The 22,906-nt window shown below is 49.1% G+C and overlaps 1 protein-coding gene and 1 long non-coding RNA gene across 6 annotated transcripts in view; one reads left to right on the top strand and one right to left on the bottom strand.

The window, feature by feature from the left end:
- GRIK4 (glutamate ionotropic receptor kainate type subunit 4) overlaps positions 1 to 22,906 on the top strand; it is a 425,071-nt gene that overhangs the window by 375,393 nt on the left and 26,772 nt on the right. For all 5 annotated transcript variants that reach the window (XM_035716734.2, XM_025465200.3, XM_025465201.3 and 2 more), the window contains 4 exons: positions 3,677 to 3,790; positions 14,785 to 14,894; positions 18,338 to 18,511; positions 22,320 to 22,485. In XM_035716734.2, coding sequence (XP_035572627.1) covers positions 3,677 to 3,790; positions 14,785 to 14,894; positions 18,338 to 18,511; positions 22,320 to 22,485 — 564 coding nt within the window. The remainder of the gene's footprint in view (positions 1 to 3,676; positions 3,791 to 14,784; positions 14,895 to 18,337; positions 18,512 to 22,319; positions 22,486 to 22,906) is intronic.
- Positions 3,758 to 17,177, bottom strand: LOC125755086 (uncharacterized). The gene is made up of 3 exons (XR_007410628.1): positions 16,775 to 17,177; positions 9,783 to 10,071; positions 3,758 to 4,281 (listed from the first exon to the last, which is right to left on the bottom strand). It is a non-coding gene; the product is annotated as an uncharacterized LOC125755086 (long non-coding RNA).

The following is a 22,906-nucleotide window of genomic DNA, read 5'->3' as shown; positions in this document are numbered from 1 at the left end:
CTGTAGGTGTGCATGCGCGTGCACACACACACGCACACACACCCAAGACCAGGAACACACCATGATGCATACAGAACTCCCTGCCAGGTCTCTTTGACCAGCCCTCCTTCCCTTCCTCTGGCTCTGGGGCTCCCCGCCTTTTCTGGTTTCCCAGACCTGCTGTCCAGATGGCGTTGGACCTTCCTGACTTCTCTGGATTTCTTTCCCTAAAATAAAATGTCCCTGTCCGTTGCTGCTCTTTGCTGACTGGTCTGAGAGTCTTTCCCTCTTCAACCATTCCAGGGCATTCAGTTTTGCTGACCACCATCATCTTCTTGAGCAAACTAAGGGGCCCTTGGAAGTGAGCGCTACCTCTTCTTGCCAAACAAAATGAAAAGTGTGGGGTTTGGGAGCTGGAAAGGAGAGTGTAGAGGGCATTTGGTTGCACCGCTTTACCCTACAGGGGGGATGACCCTTCAGCCGGGAGAATGGAGACACTTGCCCACGGTCCCCGTGAGTTTGTGGCCTGGCTGCGACAGGAGCCAGGTTTTCTGATGTCCTGTCTACCTGCCCTTTTCTGCCGGAGAGACGCAGAAAGGCAGGGATGAGCCTGCAGTGTGCCCACACTTCCCTCCTTCCCCTACACCAACAGTTGCTAACATTCCTACACTCCCAGCCCCCTTTGGTTGTTTGTTTGGTTTCACGGCATATTATCTCCTCATCTAAGACTGCTTTATAGCATAATGTCTTTTTAACTAAGGTGAAATAAAATGAATGCACGTCTTTTGGAATAACCCGATCCCAAGAGGTTGTCGCTAATACTTCGGGGTGCACTGAAGCCAAGGTAGATAATTACTATTCTATACTGAGTTGATTAAATAGGAAAAAACAACCACCACCAAACCGCCATGGTTTCTTTGAGCTTGCCACTGCTTTTTCCCCTCTCGTCCCACCTTCCCTGCTTCCCCTGCCCCCAACTTACTCTTGAGAGGGGGTCAAAAGAAAGAGGGACCAGCTGGTGGCAATGAGTCAGCAGTGTTCACATGAGGCAGTGGTTGGTTCTGCTTGGCCCAGTTTGGGAAGCGTCTCTCTGTGAGTAGACAGAGATGCTCTGTCTGGACCTGGGGAACACACTCTCCTGGATGTGTGATCATTCTGCACGCACCCAGAAAGGGTCCCCCAGGGCGCTGTCCATTTCTAGCATTCTCTCCATATGGAAGGTTTTACCAGAATATCACTCTTGGCCAACTTTGATAAACCTGTGATTACCAAATTTCAATCCAAAGTCTGCCCTTTATGGAGGAAAGCTGTTGGTGAGGAAAAGAAGCTTGGGGGTAGAGTTGTTGAAGGTGGTTAATTTGGGGGGGATACATGTTTTTCAATAACCAGAGAAAGGACTGGAAGCTGTGTTTACCTTTGCCCATTTTATCAGTTTTGGTTTTTCTCCTCTTTTCTTCAATTCCTTCAGTCCAACCCAGTTGACTCTCGCCTCCTCCCCCCCCCCCCCCCCCCAAGCTTTGCACAGGGCTCGGCTGCCGATGGGCTGGAAATCCACACACATGGGACCGGCACTGCATCTGCTGGGCCTTTGTGCTTGATTGATTTCTGTTGCTTTACACCTGTGCTCTCGAGCGAGCGGAACTCAAGTCAGTGCCACTGTCGCCGAGGGGCTGAGGTTCTGAAAGGCCCAAGCAGCCCTCCAAAGAGCCCCCCGGATGAGAGCATTAACAATCTTCTAATCAAACTTCATTTTTTAATCTCAAGGGTTGATTCACTTGATAGCAGTAATCAGCGCACTCTTGGAGAAATACAGAAAGAGCACAATGAGGCATTCACATTTTTCATTTTTTATTAAAAATCTCTTACATCTGCACCCGAGCTTCTTTTATTTAAACCTGGTCTCACTTTATGAGGCCCTGAGTTCGTTAACCTATCCCGGGTCACGTGGCTGCTCTGGAGGACGGAGCATGGATCTGGAGTAGAGGCTCAGGGTTGAAATACAGAAGAGACTGACCTTTGCCAGTAGATGTATCCATCCTGTACACAGATCGCAAATTCCCTTGTGTGCAAAATGAGGGTCAGCGTGTCTATCTTTATTTTCTTTGCAGCGATTGATAAAGAATCGTGTACGTGTGTGTATGTGCGTGCGCCCATTCAGAGCTGCTAGGGCTGTTTGCAGATTGTCGGACACGTCACTTTTCCTCATTTCTTTCTTCCTCTCTTCCACCAGCTGACTCACCAGAATTAAAAGAAGGAGTTAAGCTGAAATGGGAATGAGTGGAGGCCAGTCTGGGATGCACACCTAGGTTATAAAACATGGCTCTTCACTATTAGCAGGAGTCAGAATCACCGGGGCGGCTTATTACCAATACAGATGCCCGTGTCCTGCCAGCAGAGTCTGATCCAGGGGGCCTAGGATGTGACTCGAGAATTCACATTTTAATCAGCTTCCCAGGTGATTCTGATGCAAGAGGTCAGAGACTAGATATTGAGAATCCCTGTTAGAGAATTGCTGGGCAGGGGGCCTAGCACTGTGTTCACCTCACATCCTTGGTTTAAGGACAAAGTCAAGGACATCTTAGGTTAATGAGTTGGTGAGAGCGGAACTACACGCCAGTTCTGGGATTTTCCCCTTTGTGCCATGTACAGGAGAACAGACCGATAGAAGTGAGTTTGCTTTGACATAGGATGGGTTTTTTTTTTTTAAAGATATTATTTATTTGAGACAGAAAGCATGTGTGTGAGGGAGAGAGAGCACAAGCGGGGAGAGCTGCAGGCAGAGGCAGAGGGAGAAGCAGACTCCCCGCTGAGCAGGGAGCCCAGGACCCTGAGTCAAAGGCAGATGCTCAACCACTGAGCCACCCAGTGCCCCCACAGGATGGGTTTAAATTAGATACAAGGAAGAGCTGTCAAGCAAAGAGAAGTACTGAGGAAGCCTACAGCATCTTCTTCCTAGAAGGCTTTAATTCAGACTCTCAGCAGATGTGGACACCTGAGGTGCAATGTAGAGGCCTAGAAAAAGGACGGAAAGGTCTTCAGAACAATTTCTGGTGACATTTGCATGGAGGGCCAGAGACCCTTCTTGTAGTTCTTTGGCACCTGAATTTTAACCTTGGCAGCAACATAAGCGGCCAGTGGTCCAGGAAGCGCGAGGTCCAGTCCCAGCTCGGACAAGGATAGGCTCTGTGACATTGGGGCCACCTGTTCAATTTCTTGGTTGTGTTAGATTGTGTCTCAGTTCCATGGTTGCATCTTCTTTTCCTTTCCCCGTAACTCCCCCCACAACGGCTCTTCTACAACCTCACAACGCTGTCAAGTTCCGTTGACTGAGCAAATTAAGAAGTTGAATTTAGAAACTACTTAATGCTGAGAATCCAGCAACCTATGTGCCACTCCATGCACACACACCCCCACTCTTGGGGTTTTGAGTCTGTCTCTGAAGACTCCCTAGTGATCCCCTCTGCTTTTTGTGCTTATTGATGTATTTAGAGGGGTCTGACCTTACATGTGCCTGAGTTACAGCTTCATGAGTGATTGTTTGGACCTGAGATGGATCGTGACGACCTAGAGTCACTCCCCACGCAGAGAAGCCAGACCAGAGTGACATCTCCTCAGTAGTGACAACGTCTGGCCACAAGTCCCTCTACCTGCATCTCACCTGGCCACCCCACTGATGGGCTCTCTCTATCCCTTTCAGAAAGCAGACCTGGCCGTGGCAGGCCTCACCATTACTGCTGAGCGGGAGAAGGTGATTGATTTCTCCAAGCCATTCATGACTCTGGGAATTAGCATTCTTTACCGAGTTCATATGGTAAGAGACTTATTTTATAAGCATTTATGTCATTAAAGTTATTTGCATGCAAACACTGAGTTATATGGTAATAATGAATGACTCACGGAAATATTTAGATTTCAAGACTTAAATGCAAATGAGCCAGGCTATTTTTTCCCCCATCAGCTGCACGGACTTGCAAACAAGAAGAATGGAAAAGTCACACTTCTGGGCTTTCCAGTAAAAATTGCTTCTGCCTCACTGAATAGGGATGGTCAAGAGCTCAACCCCTGGTGCGTAGTGTGGTGGTGAGTGGCCCTCTTGGTCACTCTGCTTCCTCCTAGGGACAGGATCCCCAGTCCAGATAGGTCACCCCAGCATTTTCAAGGGCTTCGCTGACTTCTGGATGCACCTCTGTTCACTCCGAGCATTGCATCTAGTGAGAGAACGCAGACTCCTTCCTTTCTGGGTTACCCGTACTCGTGAAGAAATAATGTCACTTATATCTGGCCTGTCTCCTTTTCTGCATCCTTAAAATAAAAAAGAGAGAGAGAGAAAGACTTCTCTGGTTAGGTTGGCTAGAGTGAGTGTCTAAGTGAGTTTGTGAAGGCACACCAATGGGCAGTAGAGGATGGACCTGATGATGCACTGGCTGTTGGGGGGGGAACATCAGGAGGGGAACGCTGGCTGTGCCTCATTCACAAAGTGGATAATAGGTGTGCTGCCAGCACGTAGTTGACTGTGATTTTCCTTACTGAACCAGAAGAGCCTTCTTCTCATCCTTTTACCAAACTGACTCTAAGTGCACAGCTATTATATGGATTTTCCCAATGCTTAGGTCACCCTAGGTGTCCAAGGTCACACTAACATAATGTTTTCCAGGATGTTACCTGGCTCCACAAGGCTGCCTAACAGGGAAGGAATCAAGAACTCATCCCACGGGCCTGCTGAGGAAGTGACCCTCTACTTCTGACCCCTTCCCAGGCCCCAAATCCCAGCCCCAGAGAAAGGGTGTTGTCTGTATTCACAGTCCCAGCCTGGGCTCACGTACCAGGGTGCTAGGGCATCAGGAACTGTGGCCCATTCCTATAAGAGGGAAGGTCTCCTTGTCATGGAGCCTGTTCCAGCAGCTCAGAGGGGCGCTGTCTTGTGCCGGACCTCAGTATCCATCAGGATCACTGCCTAGCTTGGAAAAGGAGGTCACATCATCTAGAAAAGAAGCATGGAAATCCCAAGCTCCCCAGGCTAAAACAGAAAGCAATGTGAAGATTTGGTCATCGTACACGCTGTCATTTTTGTGTCCATCTTGTGAAGTAAGGGGGATAGCGAGTGATTCCCCCACTCCTCTTTATCACCATGATGAAAGCTCCCGTTCATTGAGAGCCTCCTATGTGCCAGACGCTCTTTCAGGCACCTGTGATGATGTGGACTATTCCTAAGGGTTGAATTGGCCCCTCAAAAGACATGATGAAGTTCTAAAGCCCCAGGACCTGTGAATGTGACTGTATTTGGAAATAGGGTCTTTGCAGATATAATCCAGCTGAGGTCATACTGGAGTAGGGTAGGCCCTAAATCCAATAGCTGATGTCTTTATAAAAAGATGGAAATGTAGACACGGGGGAGAAGACCATGGGAATTTGGAGACAGATTGGAATGGTGTAGCTACAAGCCAAGAAGTGCCAAGGCTTGCCAGCAACCACCAGAAGCTAGAAGTGACAGGAGGGATCCTCCCTTAAAACCTTCAGAGGAAGCATGGCCCTGCTGACACCTGGATTTTTAATCCTAGCCTCCAAACTATGAGACAGTATGATCCTGTTGTTTTAAGCCACCCAGTTTGTGGTATTTTGTTATAGCAGCCCCAGGACACTGATGCACTTGTGTTGTTCTTATAAGTAAGTGAAAGAGCAGAGTTCAAAGCCAGGAATGGTGTGACTGGAGCATGTGCTCTCTCTCTGACACCAGGTTGCCCCCCTCATTTGTGTGATCATTGGGTAACTTGTCCTAGAAAGCATTCGTATGCACCTTTTCTCATTTGGTCCTTAGGACTGTTCTTTGAGAAAAGGGAGGGTATTATAATTCTCATCTGACAGGTAAGGAAACTAAAGTCACACTTGGAACCAATACAGGGCTGAGCCTGGAAGCCAGGTATCCTCACTCTTAGGACAAGTGTTCTTGTCATCCTTACGCCCGTCTGTGCTCCTTAGGTGATTTTCTAGCCAGCACTTGAGCCCACCTCACCCCACTCCTGCAACTGAGCCCTGAGGCAGCATCCCAAAGAAATAGGGACATAGAACCTTTTTCCAAACTATGTCGCTATGGCCAGGCTATACAACTAGGTTCTGGCCTTGATTTATTGATTTTTTTTTATTGGAGTTCAATTTGCCAACATATAGCATAACACCTGATTTATTGATTAATGCCAAGGACACTAGAGCCCCACTCATGACCTGATGGACCACGAGGCATCATGTAACTGAGGGCACCTGATCCCAAGTGTTCCTACTCACTGCCTGGGAACATCTACTGCTAGGCTACCCTCACCACCCAGGACACCACTGGCCGGAATATCAACTCGGGCCAGAACCAAACTCCCACTCACCAATCCTCTAGACATCCTTCATTGGATTGCTGGCCAGATGTTACCTACCACCACAAACCTATGACTGTATTAGTTCTTGGGATGTGAAGTTTTATGTATCAGCTTGCCGAAGCTATGGGACCCAGATGTTTGGTCAATTGCCAGCCTAAATAGTCTGTGAAAGTATTCTGTAGATGTGATTAACAGTGATGATCAGTTGACTTCAAGTAAAGGAAGAGATTAATTAATTAATTAATCAAGGAGATTACCCTTGATAATGTGGGTGGGCCTCATCCAATCGGTTGAAGGCCTTAAGTGCAAAAACTGGTTTCCTGGAGCAGAAGAAATTGTGCCTCAAGACTATCACTTAAGAAATCCTGCCTGAGTTTCCAGCTTGCTTTATAGATTTTGGCCTTACTGCTCCCACAATGGCATGAGCCAATCCCTTCAAATAAATCTGTTTGCACACACACACGTATCCTACGAGTTCTGTCTCTCTGGAGAATCCTAACTGATATGATTCCCCTTTCTGGTCAGGATTCCTCCCCTCTTCCAGCCTCCACACTGAGGCACTAGCATGCCACATGGCTGCTCAGATCTGATTTATAACAGGGGGCCAAGCTGAGTAAAAATTGAGTGCTGGCATGAACAGCTTACAGTAAGCAGAACTGACAGTTTATGCATTTATTCAACAAATATTTATTGAGTGCATTCTGTGTGTGAGGCAGTATGCTTAGAAAGTACGAAAAAGTCAGCTGGAGAGAGAACAATCTTGAATCAATGAAACTGGGGGAGACCTGGAGAAAATAGGTTTGAGGTGAACATTGCCCTCTCTGAAATGTCTGTACCGAGTTGACAGAAACAGCTAATGCCAGAGGATGGCCCAGCGGTGTTCACCACAAAAGCCTCGGTCTAAAATTACATAGAGAAGCTATCTCTGATACAGTCGTGTTTCGTTAACAAAATTAAAGTTGAGTCCTGGGTGTTTATTATTTTGTGAATTTTTCTCAAGTTGATAGTTTGATCTGTGAACGAAAGTATGATTAATTTCATTTCGTTTATAATCTAGAATAAACCTAGAATCCGTATCTTAATTCTATATCTGAGGTCACCGGAGTCATGAGTGATTATGATCACAATGTGAGCATCTGGTGATAATGAAGCCTGTGCGCAAAGGTTAAAATAATTAACCCAAAGTATAATTACCTATTTTGAAAATACTGCAAGACCCCCCTGAAATATAGTAAAGGGGAGGTGAGTATGTGCCTGAAGTCTAGAGACCATCAGAAATGATGTGTGAATTTCCAGCAGTCTGGGATTACCTAGGGATTTTCATAACCGTGAGATCACCAGGACCCGATGATGTAGTGTTTTCCTTCTTCTCTGGGGGTATAATCTCTGTTTCCACTCAGGCATCTCTAGGACCAAAATCAGAAGACTGTTTCACTCTTTGGGCTACCTACACCCTGCCACGTAGAAGCTGGCTGAGAATTCTGGCTTTGGCATTCGCTACCGTTGATCCCTCCCACTTTCTAAAACTCTCTCGGTTCCTGGGGTCCAGGTCATTGTTTCTTCCACTCTGATTGTTGCCCCTCCGGCATTTCTGTTGACCCGTCTCTCTCTCTGCCTGCCCTGTGAATGACCCAAACCCATTTCCCTTCTCTCTCTGACAGCTGTCTGCCTGGGTAATCTCACCCGCTGCCAAATCTGTAAATCCAACCCTGGCCACTCCCCCTGAATTCTAGAAGCGTATTTCTAACAGGTGACTAGACATCACCAGGCTATCTCATGGGCGCCTCAAATACAGTGTCACAAACTGTATTCAGCAAAGTCCTTCCTCCTCTCTTCTGCTCCACTCACGTGATGGCATCTCCATCCAGTCACCTGAGCTGCCCTTCACTTCTCTTACCCCACATGTCCAGTTGGTCAGCTCACTTCCTAAATCATTCTCAAGCATGCTCTCCACCCCCACTGGATCTACCTTGGTTCAGGCTCTCCTTATCTCTGCCCTGAACTGCTGCCATTCTGATGGCCTGTATCCTCCTCGAGGTCAGGGTGTTTTTCATCCAGTACTGTATCCCCATTAAAGGGCCACAGCCATTGCTAGCATTCACTAAGAAGCAGTAGAGAGAAAATTCTGGAGCCAGACCTGACACGTACTTGCTGCATGTCCCCCGTGTCTCAGTTTTCTCATCTGTGACAAGAGGTTGTCATGCAAATTTAATGAGGATCCATAAATACATAAGTAACGCACTTACGACAGTGCCTGACCTATGCACAATAAAGCATTAGGTTGTTTTTTTTTAATTTTTTTTTAATTTTTTTATTTATTTATGATAGTCACAGAGAGAGAGAGGCACAGAGACACAGGCAGAGGGAGAAGCAGGTTCCATGCACCGGGAGCCTGATGTGGGATTCGATCCTGGGTCTCCAGGATCGCGCCCTGGGCCAAAGGCAGGCGCCAAACCGCTGCGCCACCCAGGGATCCGAAGCATTAGGTTTTATATTTTGTAAATGTATGCAACTTGCTGAGAATTAAAGTTTTTTAGTTTACTGTCGCCTTTTTTTTTTTTTTACAAATGAAATCACATCAGGCTCCTACTTAAAAATCACTTGCTGCCTATCACTTACAAGACCAAGTCCATCCTTCTTGGCATGGAGAATAAAGCCTATCTTTCCTGTTCCACTTCCAGCTCCTGGCTACAGGCATCTTGACTCCATATTGCTCACTGCTTCAGCATCGTGCTGGCCTCTTCCTGTCTCCTTATTGGTTTGTACCTGTCTTCCTGCCTCTCAACCATGTATTAAATTAATGTATTAAACTCCTCCCTAGCCTTCAATACCCAGCTCAAATGGCACTTGTTATTCAATGTGACTTCCCTGGGTGGAGCTGATTGCTTCTTTCCCCAAGCAGATGCCCTCTGCCCACACCTCCAGTATAGCATGTATATACTGCATTGCACTATTCTTGATCTTTCTCCCTAAGTGGATCCTAGTGGGAGATATATTGAGGAGAAGGTATCCTCCTGTCAGGCTGTAAACTTTTGTGGTACAATTTTTGGCATGGAAATGTGATCATCCTAAATAGGTGGTATTTGCTTCATAATTATGGGAAGAAGAAAGGTGGGGGGGGCAGGATGAGGGAGGTGCCCTGTGGTCCTGTGGACAGTGAGCATCACTTTCCTTCTTGGCTCCTGACTGAGCCCCAGGAGCCTGGCTTCTGTCCCAAGGCCTCATATCCCAGGCAGCAGGATGAGTGACCTAAATAGATTTATTGTTTTCTTTCTGGTCTTGATCCTAGTGATCTTCAGAACAAGAAGAGATGGGGGGGGGGGGCATATGTTTCAGGAAGCCCAGGTACATCTTCTGCTCCAGGCCTGCACGGCTGCCACTAGGACGCATTACTCCCTCCCTACCAATGCCTGCATATCCCACATACAGTGTAGTACCCACCTGAGAAAGCACTGAAATCCCTGGCTGGGGCCAGATGAGCTTCCAGACCACACATAAAGGGTCCAGTCTTTAGAATCTGGGTACTTATTAAGTCTGAGTACCCCTGTTGCTCCAAAGATGGTAATGAAATAACAGGACATCTGAAGTTCAAGACTCTCTTGATTTCCTTGGCACATCAGCTCATTCATTCTTACTGAGAAGTTCTGTTTGTACTGTGGCAGTAGAGCCCCAGGGGCATCTGCACTCAGGGGTTTTATGACACTGAGGCATACCGTGAGCTCTCCGAAATCTGTGTGAATGGAGGAGAGACAAGCACAAGAAAACAAAAACATTCATATTTAACATTAGAGTATATCGTGTAGATTTGCTCTCTTTCTTTCTGCGGCAGCAATTTGCCTAATGATGTTTTGCTCAGATTAATATCGAAGTAAGTTTGTATTCCTCAAGCGCACACTGACTGTTGTAGCAAGACATCAACCAAGTGTGCCAGAAGCCAACCTGAGATTTGACATTTGGCACATATAGCCCCCAAATGGGTAATTACATTTTAAAAATTCAGTGTTGACATATTCAAGGAGGTTGGGTATACGTCCAGGATGTTTGTGTGTTGACTAACATCTGTCTGGCATCTCTTTATTTACAAAGCACTTTCGCATAGAGTCTCTGCTTTAATACAGCAATCCCCCGAGGCAGGTAGTGTGGTTCCCATTTTACACAGAAGAATGCTCAGGCTAGCGGTGGCTAGCGGTGCCATGGAAAGAAGAGAGAGCACGATGATGGAGGTGGCATTGAGCTCAAGTTTCTGGTCCCCAAGTCTATACACTTCCAACAACTCATCTTGGTGGTATAGTTAGTTGTATTTCTCTGTGTCAAGGCCATGACTCAGGGGAACTTTCTAGATCCTTTCTAATCCAAGGATACTATCTCTACTATACTGTCCTAGCTCAAATAGTGTCCCAAGCCAGCCAGCACACCTAAGACTGCCTGGAAAATATGACTTTACTATTTCCCCCCATGTCCTGCTCCACCTTTGATTAACAAATGAGAATGTCTTATAGTCTGTTCTTCTCTTCTTAACTCTTAGCTAGAGTCTTCTGTCAAGAAAAAAAAAAAGCAGACAGTGATTAAAAAGTGAGAGAGACATAAATGCCAGCATTAAATTAATGCCCAGCATTTTCGCGGGATATATTACCCGTTTTTTCAAGAAGGTCTGTTTCATTTCAGAAAGGCTGCCTAGAAAAATGGAGAACAATGCTAAGTAAACCAGTGAATCATTTCTAATATGCTTAATACTCTACTATAAGGAAACAGAAAATGAGCAGAGTTCTACTCCTTAAGGCTAAGTAACGCGATAGCCCATAACGTGGAAATATGGTTTCCTGGATGTGTCGTCATTTTAGTATTAGTCATTTATTGAGCACTCCTATCTCAAGAAGCTCCAGGTGTTTTATCAGCATTACTATAGTAACTCTCACATTCTCCTTCATGTTGTTGGTGGGCTTCCATTCTGGAAGATGGCAATGGCACCCAGAGAAGTTGAGTGGCTTTATCAACTGAGTGCTGGAATCACTCAGCAAGTCAAAGTCCATGCCGGGATTAGAATTTAAATCTCCTCATACTAGATTTCCAACCAGCAGAGTGAAAATAGATATGCTAGCGTGTGAGTTACATAGGCAACTCATGTGGGTGTTTTATGTGAGGAGGAATTAATTGCTTGCTTCTTTTTCCCTCTTGGCTTCAGAGGTTGGAACTATCATCGGAAGAGTCATTGTAGGGGCACGTGGGTGGCTCAGTGGTTGAGCGTCTGCCTTTGGCTCAGGTTGTGGTCCTGGGATCAAGTCCCGCATCAGGCTCCCTGCATGGAGCCTGCTTCTCTCTCTCTCTCTCTCTCTCTCTCTCTCTGTGTGTCTCTCATGAAGAAATAAATAAAATCTTGTTCTTCTTTTTTTTTAAAAGACAGTCTATTGTAGACACACAGAGGAAAGCTACCCGTGGTTTCCTGGGGTGGGACAGGAAGAAATCATCTTCTTCTGCTACTTCTAGAAGGTGAAATGGACAATGTCTTCTTTTATCTCTTCAGCCCTAAAGAGTATTTTATTGACTATCAACCACTGTTGGGAGTTTAAAGAAACCTCTGAACCTTGCCATTTAGTTCTCAAGACTGGCAAGACCTCATGGAGGACAGGAGGAGCCTTTGTCTTTGGCTCTGCAGGAGAGGAGAAGGGTTCCAAGGAAGGTAGAAAGTCGGTGTCATTAGTTTGTGTGGTGTCACCACGAAGGAAACAGTGACTAAGGTGCGCAGCCCATCAATGGACACAGGAGAACCCTCCACACATCTGACCCACTCTGTCAATGAAGTCACAATTGGAAAGGCTGAGGTGGAACTGAGGTTGGAATCACTAGCTCAATCAGTGAAGCATTTATCTGGCTCTTGGTTTCATCATAGGTCATGACCTCAGGGTTGTGGGATCAAGCCCCATGTCAGGCTCTGCACTCAGCACAGAGTCCGCTTGAGATTCTTGCTCTCTCCCTCTTCCTCTCCCTACTGCTCACTTGTGCAGGCATGCACTCTCTCTCCAATAAATAAATAACTTTTTTTAAAACGCCAAGGAACTAGTTAAATTTTGGTGCCATCTGATCATCAGCTCCATCTGCAGAACTTGGCCTGTCCTGGATGTTTGGGGCATAGACTATATATATATAGTCTACCAATTATCTACCTTCAAAGTGGTTGTAGCCACCAGAAGGAACTGTCCCGACTTGCAGTCAACAGGACATGTATAAATCAATATAAATGCCTATAAATACAGCAGTCAAAATAAATGATGACGGGTATAAATAATGCTTTACAGTCCTTGAAGGAGTTGAGATAGAGTAGGTTGGAATTCTGCTGGCATGGGGGAGAAGGCGTGAGATTAATTAGGGAATTTATTGGAGCAAGTTGCAAAGATAAAAAGTAGAAGAAGACGCGGTGCAGCAGCCATCCGAATGAAGGAGAGGTGGCATGTCTATGGCGCAGCTTGACGAATGAGCACCAGAGAAATTGAAGCCATCGCCAATGATTTGAGCAAGGCACTTAACCTCCCCGGGTCTCAGTTCCTCCATCTGTCAATATAGAGAACTGGGTATTGAAATCAAAAGAACATAGTGAAACATTTTGAGTCCTTCAGAAAGAAAGTATCACCATCATATATCCTCTGGGTTAAGGAAAATCTGGTATTTGGAAGAAATGTCTGTGGCATATGACACCTGATTTGCCCCCCAAGCACCAGTAACTCAGACGTCTTTGGGGAAGGAAGCAATCTGAAAAGCATCCGCATAGAAAAAAATAGTAGGAGTTCAGAGCCTGCAAATAACATACTTCTCTTTGACATCATAGAAACAGCCTGGGCTCAGCCCTAGCCAAGGCAGTATAAGCCCAGACCCAAATCTCAAATAACTGCCCACTCCTTGCTCTTTTGGTTGGCGTCAGTCAATCACCAGTAGAATCAGATGTTTCCCTGCCAACATGACTGATAACGTTTCCAGCGGAGCTGTGTTTATGTCTTGATCCTTGTTTGTGTGATGTTCTGTGTTTTATAACTTCAGTCTCCAGGATTTTTTCCCACGACTGTGCATCATTCCTTATCACCCATAACCAAATATGGCAGCTTTAAATAGTGCTGTCATTTTCTTCAATTCACTCGTTGTGATATAATCAGGTATAGATTTCTGACATTGAGCATCTAATGGGGTTTCAGATTCAGAAAGCAACAATGAAAGATTATTTTTTTTCCCCCTGGGTAAGACACGGAGTGAAATAGTCGTGAGTGACAGGGCACTAGGATTCACGTCCATTTGCCCTGAGAAACGGTGGGATGCGGAAGGATGGAGAGAAGAGCTGGAGAGAGCAGGCCGTATGTGGAGGGGGCTCCAGCTGGTTGGTGATTTAGGCTCAGAGTTTCCAGACCACCCTGTTTTGTGAAAGAAGCCAGAAATTTGGATTTTTATATAAAATCTCCCAATCATTTTACGTTAGCAACGAATACAATGCAGGCTAAACAGGCAAGATGTGTGAGGGCTGTCTGTATAAGCCACCAGTGTGTCCCCGTTGATCTCAGGTGGCTCCAGCCAAGGCCAGAGAAGGGCGTGCACTTGCCCAAGAGCACACAACCGTGGACAGAGTGGGTTAGTGAACTCCATCCTGCTCATTCCATTTCACTTTCCTCCAGAAAATGTCTGAGGGCTTGATGCCTAGGCTCCTGCTCCTGGCTCCATCCTTTGGTTCCCATGACTCTGGCCAGGCACCCCCCACCCCTGCACTGGGGGACAGACCATGTTTCCCCACAACATGATGGCACGAGCCCTGAGCTTTGTGTCAGAAGACGTGCATTGGAGCCCCAGCTCTCCTGCTTACTGGCTGTGCGAACTTGGACACATCTCTCGACTGCCCTAGGCTCTCGGTTTCTTCACTAGTAAAATGAAAATAATAATCTGCCTCATGGCACCGTGTTGAGGTTTATGTGAGAAATCTCACTGTGTGTGATCACCCTGCAAAGAAAAAAAACCAAGGCGCCTGGAACGTTAGTTAGCATCCTCGTGAGAAGGACGTGAGTGTCTAAGAGCCGTGCTGCATACTCCACCGCCCGGACACCAGTGGCTCTAAGGTGCCCCTGGGCATCACCACACCGTCCCCAGGGTGGGGTGGGGGTGGGGGCACACAGGGCAGCGCCTAAGGGGCTCTGCTCGCTTGCCCAGCACCAAGCCTCCTTCAACCTAGGAAGTGAGGTGGCCCCAGCTGTCCCTTTGTTTGGGTGCTGCGATCAGGGCTGGCTAGGTGTCAGAGCAGCCCCTCTGCACCTTCAGCCCAGGGCCATTTAAACCAGTCACCCAGACCCCGGGGGGCCAGGCCATCTGGGGCCAGACCCACACCCCCGAACCTACTCTGGCCCTCCCCGGCCTGCCCAGGGGCCATCCTGGCTGAGTGGGTACGGTGAATCTGGTTTTTTGTCTTCATTTCCAGGGACGCAAACCTGGCTATTTCTCCTTCCTGGACCCATTTTCTCCGGGCGTCTGGCTCTTCATGCTTCTAGCCTATCTGGCCGTCAGCTGCGTCCTCTTCCTAGTGGCTCGGTGAGCTCTCCCCTTCCCTGTCCTCACACCGCCACCTCGCGTCCACCTCTGAGAACTGCATGGGAGGGGTGGGGTGGGGCGCTGGAGGGGTGGGTTCAGAAGACCTTGGGGCCCCCCTGGGGGAGGGGGGGGACAGGGACTTGGGACCCACCTGCTCTCTGCCCTACCTGGTCCCCCTCCTGCGCACACGCTCCTTACCATGCACAGGTGCAGACAGACCGGCCTGAATTTACTTCTCTACCCCCTGCCTCTTCCCCATCCCGTTCCCCAACCTCTGGGCCCCTGCTTGTGTGGGGTCCTTGGGAGACAGAGGAGAGGGAGGAGGGTGGCAGGAAGACCACTCTGAGCACTGTGCGTTTGGCTGCCCTGGCATGGGACCTTGCCAGGATCTGCCAGAGTGCTGAGTGACAAGGACCAGAGGCCTCAGCAGCCTGGGCAAGGGAGAAGGTTTCCTCTGAAGGGGGCCTGGCCCAACCCCAGCCCGGATCTGCCAGGGAAAATACAGCTGCCTTGTTGGATGGGAACCATGGAGGGTGGCACAGGACAGGGGGGCGGGATGGAACGAGGCATCTGCAAGTCGTGTTGAGACAACTGGTCCAGATCAGGGCTGGGGAACAATTAAGCCCTCCCTTCCCCCGGGAAACAGAAACTGTCCCTGGGCCTAAAGAAGAACCTCGGGGCTTCCCGTGGCCGCCGCCTCCCATCAGTATGCATGGAAGGGGGTCGTCTCTCTCTGAGGCTGGGCCACCGGGTCACCCGGGCTTCAGGAGAGCCGGCTTACTGTCCAGACACAGAACAAGCCCTCGTGGGTCGGGGTCACACATACAGAATCCCCGCAGCCTGCTCTGTGTTCAGCAGACCGTAGTGGAGGACCAGAAAGGGCTGTGGCTTGGGAGCAGAGGACCGCAGGATGAGCTTCAAGAGAGCTGGCAGGGACTCGGTTCTAGACGTCTCCATAGCAGTCCCCTTTGCCTCGGGGCCACAGTGGTGGGCCCAGATGATTCCCACCTGTCCCACCTCTGCGGAGCGAGGTCTTCCCCATGAGCGTGTCTGCCCAATGGCTCAAGGAGAGCGTGTGCTCTCTCTAGTTAGACCACGGAACCCCAGGGAACCACGAGGTGCCTAGCCCACAGGGCAGCTCCCAGCCGGCCCAGGGAGCATCATACCACCCAGTCTGTGCCTCTTCCAGTGGAGGTCAGAGCCAAGCTCAGGGAAGTCAGCTGAGCCCATGAGATCCAGCCAAACAGAACAAGGCCTTGCTTACAAGCTGGTAGTCTTCAGAGGCTGCTGTGTGTACTGCTCAGGTGCCACCTACCCCCTTGGGCCTGCAGGCATTGCCACTGTCAAGTATCTGTTGTCAGTGACAACAGGCGAGACACGCAGGAGGCTGGCACGCTCTATGACACTTTCCCTCCCCACTTTCCCCGCACTGTCTGCTGCTGCTTTTAGGAAGCTGCCTGCCTGAGCCCTGGCTCCACTGCTCGGTAATTCCCTCTTGCCCTCTTTGATTGAGCCCCGGCGTGTAGCTAGGCACAGCTCTTGAGGGACCTCGAGGGCCCTGGACATGGTCTGAGGGCTTGGTTCCTAGATAGACAGACACACAAGCCTGCTTCACCGTGCCTGCCGCAGCCTGAAGCTTTCCCACTGGCCCTGGGGCCCTAAACAGCCCTTCTTCCCTGCTCTACACACACACACACACACATACACACACACACAGCCCCCCACCCCAAATCCAGCATTAACAAAAGGATTAACCGAGAAAAGGCCACCTATGTATATCTATATGTCTATATATCTATATCTACATTATATCACACACACATACACATATATATATACATATATATATATAATATGTGAATCTAGGATAATTTACCTACCTCAGGTAGCTACTGGTTTTCAAACAGGGTTCCATGGGGTATGAAGGCTCCTGGGAGGTGCCAGAGACTTTGGAGGAGTGGTAAAGAGGCTGGGCAGCCAGAGCTCAGGGGCCTCAACTCATCTTCATCCAGACCAGCTCCACTTTTTATCTCTTGATCTATGGTACTTCTGGGTAAGATTTTGGAGGGGAAAAACTGTTTGGAAACCATTCAGCTAAGGCAGCCGTTCCCAAGCCGGCTGATATCAGAGTCACACAGGGAGCTTGTAAAAATTTGAATTCCCAGATCTGAGCCTCTCTCAGCACCTCTAGGGCCGGGGCCGGGGAATCTGTATCTTTGAAGCTCACTTCCAAGAGCTTGTAGGCTTGGAAACCACCGAGGACAAGCCAGCTCGGTAGGCCACAGAGAGAAGGAGCCCATCTCAGGACACGGGCCAACGATGACACACTGCCGTCATATTCAGGAACGAGAGGCGGCAGTGGAGATGTGGGCGAGCCACTGTAGAACAACAGGTCTGGAACAACAGACTAGGCCGAGGGGAGGGTCGGGAAGACCGGAGATGAGCATAGCAGCGTGTGAGCACCCGGTGCCTGCCCTGCTCGCCACACACCCATACACCTCTCTCTCATCAGAGCTGGGAGGCTTCGCGTGGTGACAGGCCAGGGGCGCTGAACAGAGGAGGGAAGGCGTGTGTCTGGTGGGCAGGAAGAAAGGACATTCTGGACATCAGAGAGGGACAGCAGGAGGGAGGGGTGGGGAGCTTAGAGCAGCCCTTCTCAACCCTTACCTGAGGAGCCTTAAAAAAACACAAACGCCCAGGCCCCTCCTGGACAAATGAAACCAGAACCTCTGGGGGTGGCATCGTGTCGTCAGCATTGCTTTAAGAGCTCCCAGGTGAGTGAAACACAAACAGCATTGAGACCCACAGCCCAAGCGAGTGTCTAGGCCAGTGTTTCTCAGTGTGGACCCTGGGCCGGGGGACCTCAACATCACCAAAGAAGCTCCAGATTCATAGACCTCACACAGACCTTCCTGAATCAGAAGCTTCAGGCACTGAGCCCAGCAGTCTGTGTTTTAACAAACCTCCTTGGGGATTCTGACTGAGGCTAAAAGTTTGAGAACCACTGTTCTAGGCTGAGGATTCTCACACTGGTTCCGTGGAGCCCTCGGATCCCTCCGTGACCACTTTCAGGGCCTGAGGGTGGCAGAAGATGCCGTTTCATGGCCGTCTACCCCTGACACATCCTGGTCAGGGGCCTGTACTTTGCTCTATTTTGTATTTGGAGTTCCATGTCGTGATCCATTTTGGAGAAATAGAGATGTGGGGGAGGCTTGATTAAAAAAGAAAAAAAACAGTTGAAAACCTGCCAAGGTTGTCCAGGCCCCTGATTTTTTGGTTGGGAGCATCCCAGTCCAGCAAAGGGAAACAGCTGAGCCCAGGCCACATGCCAGGTACTGAAATACAGAGGTGAGGCCAGAAAGGAGAGCCCCTCCTACTCTCCCCAGCACTTTCCTTCACGCCCACCTTCCGTGGCACTGGTCTCTGTTCCGTTTCTCCTGCAGGTTGACCCCCTACGAGTGGTACAGCCCCCACCCGTGCGCCCAGGGCCGCTGCAACCTCCTAGTGAATCAGTACTCCCTTGGCAACAGCCTCTGGTTTCCTGTTGGGGGCTTCATGCAGCAGGGTTCCACCATCGCCCCCCGAGCCTTATCTACCCGCTGCGTCAGTGGCGTCTGGTAAGATCTGGGACAGAGAAGGGGCCAAGCCCAGTGGGGTGGGGACACCAAGGGGGTCCTCAGTTAAGCTCTTCTCCAGCTGCAGGTGGACAAGAACCACACCCAGAGCTCTGCCTTTCAAACCAGACCAACAGGGAGCTGAGCTGCATATTTGGCCAGCTCCAGAAGGCTTGGGAGCACTGGCTTGGGCACACTTTGTGCCATCTTAATCCCATTCCCCTTTCCCTCTGCTTCAGAGGTCTGGAGACAGAGGGGAGCCAGGGCCGGAAAGGGGATGCAGAAAACAGCCTTGGAGGCATCCAGCAAAGCACTTATAACCCCCTGACCTGAAAATGACCTGAGGTTGAGTGGCTTGGGCCTGCCAAGGCATATGCAGATTTATGCAAATATAAATGTGCAGCGGGAAGTGCCTGCTGGAAGACTCTAAACCTGGCTGTCACATCTGGCCACGTCTACCAGCTTTCTTGAACTTGTCCCTCGGCGCCTGGCTCTGGGGCCTCCTCGCGGGACCTGTCCACCTCGGCAGGTGTGGGCAAATGCAAACTCTTAGTGGCTCAGAGTCGGACAGGATCTCAGGAGCGATCCCCACCTCGGGCCGTCAGCCAGCCTCGGCCTGAAACTCCCTTCTCCTCTTGGCTCATCCAGGGCGAAAAGAATACGGTCGAGTGATTCAATGTGTGGGAAAGCAATTTGAGAACTTGAAAGTGCTACATAAATATGTGGACTAATCATTGCTGTTAGACCATTATAGGGAGAAATGAAAACACACACACACACACACACACACACACACACACGTACATTTGTATGTATGTATATGGCAGAGACAGGCAAGTTTGCAGAGTTCCAGTTCCCCAACCTCACTTAAAAAAACCCACTGCTGGGTTTGGCTGTCACAGCCTATGGGACTTATGACCTTGCTTCCTTCGCCTCCTTCTCAGCCTGTGTAAGCCAAAGGATAAAGGAAAAGTGGCGTTTCCACCTTTGGGCACCAGCGTTTGGATAGTTACCAGAAGGACACTGGACTGAGGCTAATGGGGAGGTAAAAATGCAGCTGGGACAGTGACCCCAACCCAGCTGGGCTTTTTGTTTTCTCTGATAAATGATAAATACAGTAGAATTTAAAACATCTGGGCAAGGTGATCACCCATCACCAGATAGATGGTGCTCAGAAATCACCAAGTGGATCAATGGGAAGAACTGGGTTTTAATGTTCCCCAGAAAAAGGGACAGTCTTGGTGAGAAAAATCGCAGAGTTCCCTCAAAATCCTGGAAGTCTGGACAGAAGCCCTGCAAGGCAGCAGAAGTCAGCTGTAGACTCTGAGCTCGTTCTACCTGGGGCCTTTCCTTCCAGAGGGCTGTGCTCCCACGCACCACACGGAGGCCCCACTGCCTGTTTCATCCACCTGTCAGCTCCCCAACACCCAGGAATTCCCTCCTCCAGAGAATGCCTGCTTGAGCACCTGGGAGGGACACCTGTCCTGCAGGCTCCCTGCCCTGGCTCACCAGCTGGGCTCTAAATAGCTGTCCTGGGGGCATGGTGGGGCCTTCTTTATGTGTGTGTGTGGGAGGGGGGCCCTTGAGTTGTTAGGGAGCCTCTCTGCCTCTTGGAGTTCTCAATTATCAAATCAAGGCCTCGATTTGATCGGCTCCCTAAAGGAATCAGAGACCGGAAGAGAGGGCCATGCCAGTCCACCTTAGATTCCTCACCCAGAGCAAGTGATGGAGGATGCCACGTTGCTAACGAATGCCAGCCTGACAGCTGATAATGCCCCTTTGACACAGGAGCAAGGCTCCACCGACCCCTCTGGAGAGAGCAGGTGATTTGTTTTTCTCAGCGGAGATGATAGGCTTGCCCCAGCTGCTTTGCTCTCTGACCTGTTCCTTTGTGACTAGTGGTATAAAGCACCGCATGGCCACCCAGGGCGGGACAGATGCCTGAGTGTAGCCATGGGGCTGAGGGAACCTCCCCAGCCAACTCCGAGTTCAGGTCCACACCCAGGGCTCTTGAACGCGCACGGCAGGAGCCTGAGTAGCTCAGCTGCTTCAGAATGCTGGCCTCTGCCTGGGGGTGCCCCCCCCCACCTCCTTGACCTCCCCTGAGAGATGGTCACAAGAACTTCCAGCAGAGGGTATGAGCGGAGGCAGGAGCAGGGAGACCAGGTCTGAAGGATGGAAGGATACGTAGCATTTTCAGGTCACAAATAGGAAAGGTGGCCAGATGCTTTTATTTTATTTTTTAAGATTTTATTTATTTATTCATGAGAGACAGAGAGGGAGAGACACAGAGGGAGAAGCAGGGAGCCTGATACAGGACTCGATCCCAGGACCCCGGGATCAAGACCTGAGCCAAAGGCAGATGCTCAACCACTGAGCACCCCCAGGCGCCCGGCCAGATGCTTTTTATCTTATATTCAGTGTGAGGGTCTGTCTCTATATTTCTCTGTATCTCACATTCATCCGGTCCTTTATAGATTATTAGTCACCAATGACATACTCTCTCATTTGATCTCATAATTCTCCAAAGACAGGCAGAGCAGGCATTTTATCCCCGAGCAGACGAGCTGGAGGAGGTATGTGGCTTTTCCCCTAAGGTCTCACAGGTGGAGTGGAAGAAGGCCAGAACTAAAACCAGGTCACCTCACTGGTGGTCTGGCATCTGGACATACCCATTGAGTTGGTAGATGACCCTGTCACTCCGCATCTGCGAGGCAGCCCAAAGGGGACCTTGGACACAGTGGTGAAGGCGACAATGGGCCTTCCTGCTCTGAAAAATCCCCTGGAAGCTGACGACCTCTGAATCCTATGGCAAATGCTACGCTTTAGTTGACAATGTCTTCATAATGAGTAAAGCCTCATTAATTCAGACTCCACTGATTCAGAATTTGTGATTATCCAGCCTCAATTATGCTTGGATATGTCTTTGAACCCCTATAAACGAATGGATTGGGATGCAGATCCACACTGCTGACCAGATGGTAGAAGGCTTATTTAACCTACTTAAGTGAACAAACTAGTTGTAATGGCTTTAGCATATATATATATACTGCCTGAGTTGCAAAATTATTCTCATTTTAAATGAGTTTGCTCTACCCAATAAAACACTCTTCTATTTTGAAATAGCTTGCCCATTGCAAGAGTAGTTTCTAATTCCAACTTCTCAGAAGTTCAGAGGTGCTTGTCACCAGTTCATCTGAAAGAGTTTCCTGTTGGTAGAACTAACTGGTATTAAAATATGGATTTATCCATGTGTTACTTGGCAAGTTCCTTTGCTTCTCTGAACCCCTGTTTCCTCACTGGCAAAATTGGGAAAAGAATTTTACCGCCCTTAGTTGTAGGGAGTACATGAGATAGTGTGTGTGGCTCATGGCAAGTGCTCAGTACATGGCGATGCTCATCTGATGGTTGGCTCTGTCGTGAGAAGACAGGGGCACAGGGGCAGCCAACCAGCCCTGGCTCTAAACAGAGCCCCCAGAGCTGGCACCCTTAGCTCATTCACTAACGCATTCCTCACAGTCTCTGAGATGGTCTCATGGACATGGACATACCTCTTTTGAACATCAACCCAATAATCACCTCCATTAAGAAATGAGAAAATTAATGGTCTTCTTTCAGGCAACCCTCACAAACTCTGTTCATTTCTGTTGACATCATATGCCCTGCCTCCTTTCTCTTCCCCTACTGAGCTGGAAGATCCTTCCGAAGAGAGCCACCTGGTACCTCCTCTGTCGCTACAGGACTGGGGATGGGGGCTAAGACTCCTGGGGGTGCTCAGGCAATGATGCTTCCCTGGTCTTTTCCTACGTAGGTGGGCATTCACGCTGATTATCATCTCATCCTACACGGCCAACCTGGCAGCCTTCCTGACTGTGCAGCGCATGGATGTGCCCATTGAGTCGGTGGATGACCTGGCTGACCAGACCGCCATTGAGTATGGCACAATTCACGGAGGCTCCAGCATGACCTTCTTCCAAGTAAACCCATCGGGTTGCTCACCAACATGGGGCAATTGGGCAGAATAATGTTGAGATGGTTGTCCTCCGGAGATACAAACATCGATCCTCATCCCATGAACCCTTTCGAACATCTAGTTTGGAGGTTCACTTGGGGCACATTTATCCCTCGCTCTGCAAAATACCCCTGGAATGGGGTCCTGAGAGCACTCTGGGTTAATATCAGCCTGTCCCAAAGTGTTGTCCAAGAACTATGAGGGGCACTTGAGATGATTTTCGGTACAATGTGGCAAAACTATTTTTTTTTAATTTTTATTTATTTATGATAGTCACAGAGAGAGAGAGAGAGAGGCAGAGACACAGGCAGAGGGAGAAGCAGGCTCCATGCACCGGGAGCCTGACGTGGGATTCAATCCCGGGTCTCCAGGATCGCGCCCTGGGC

Source organism: Canis lupus, chromosome 5 (assembly GCF_003254725.2).
Source record: "Canis lupus dingo isolate Sandy chromosome 5, ASM325472v2, whole genome shotgun sequence".
Taxonomy (NCBI): Eukaryota; Metazoa; Chordata; class Mammalia; order Carnivora; family Canidae; genus Canis; species Canis lupus.
Note: the sequence above shows the minus strand (reverse complement) of the source record. Positions and strands in the feature narration are given on the sequence as shown.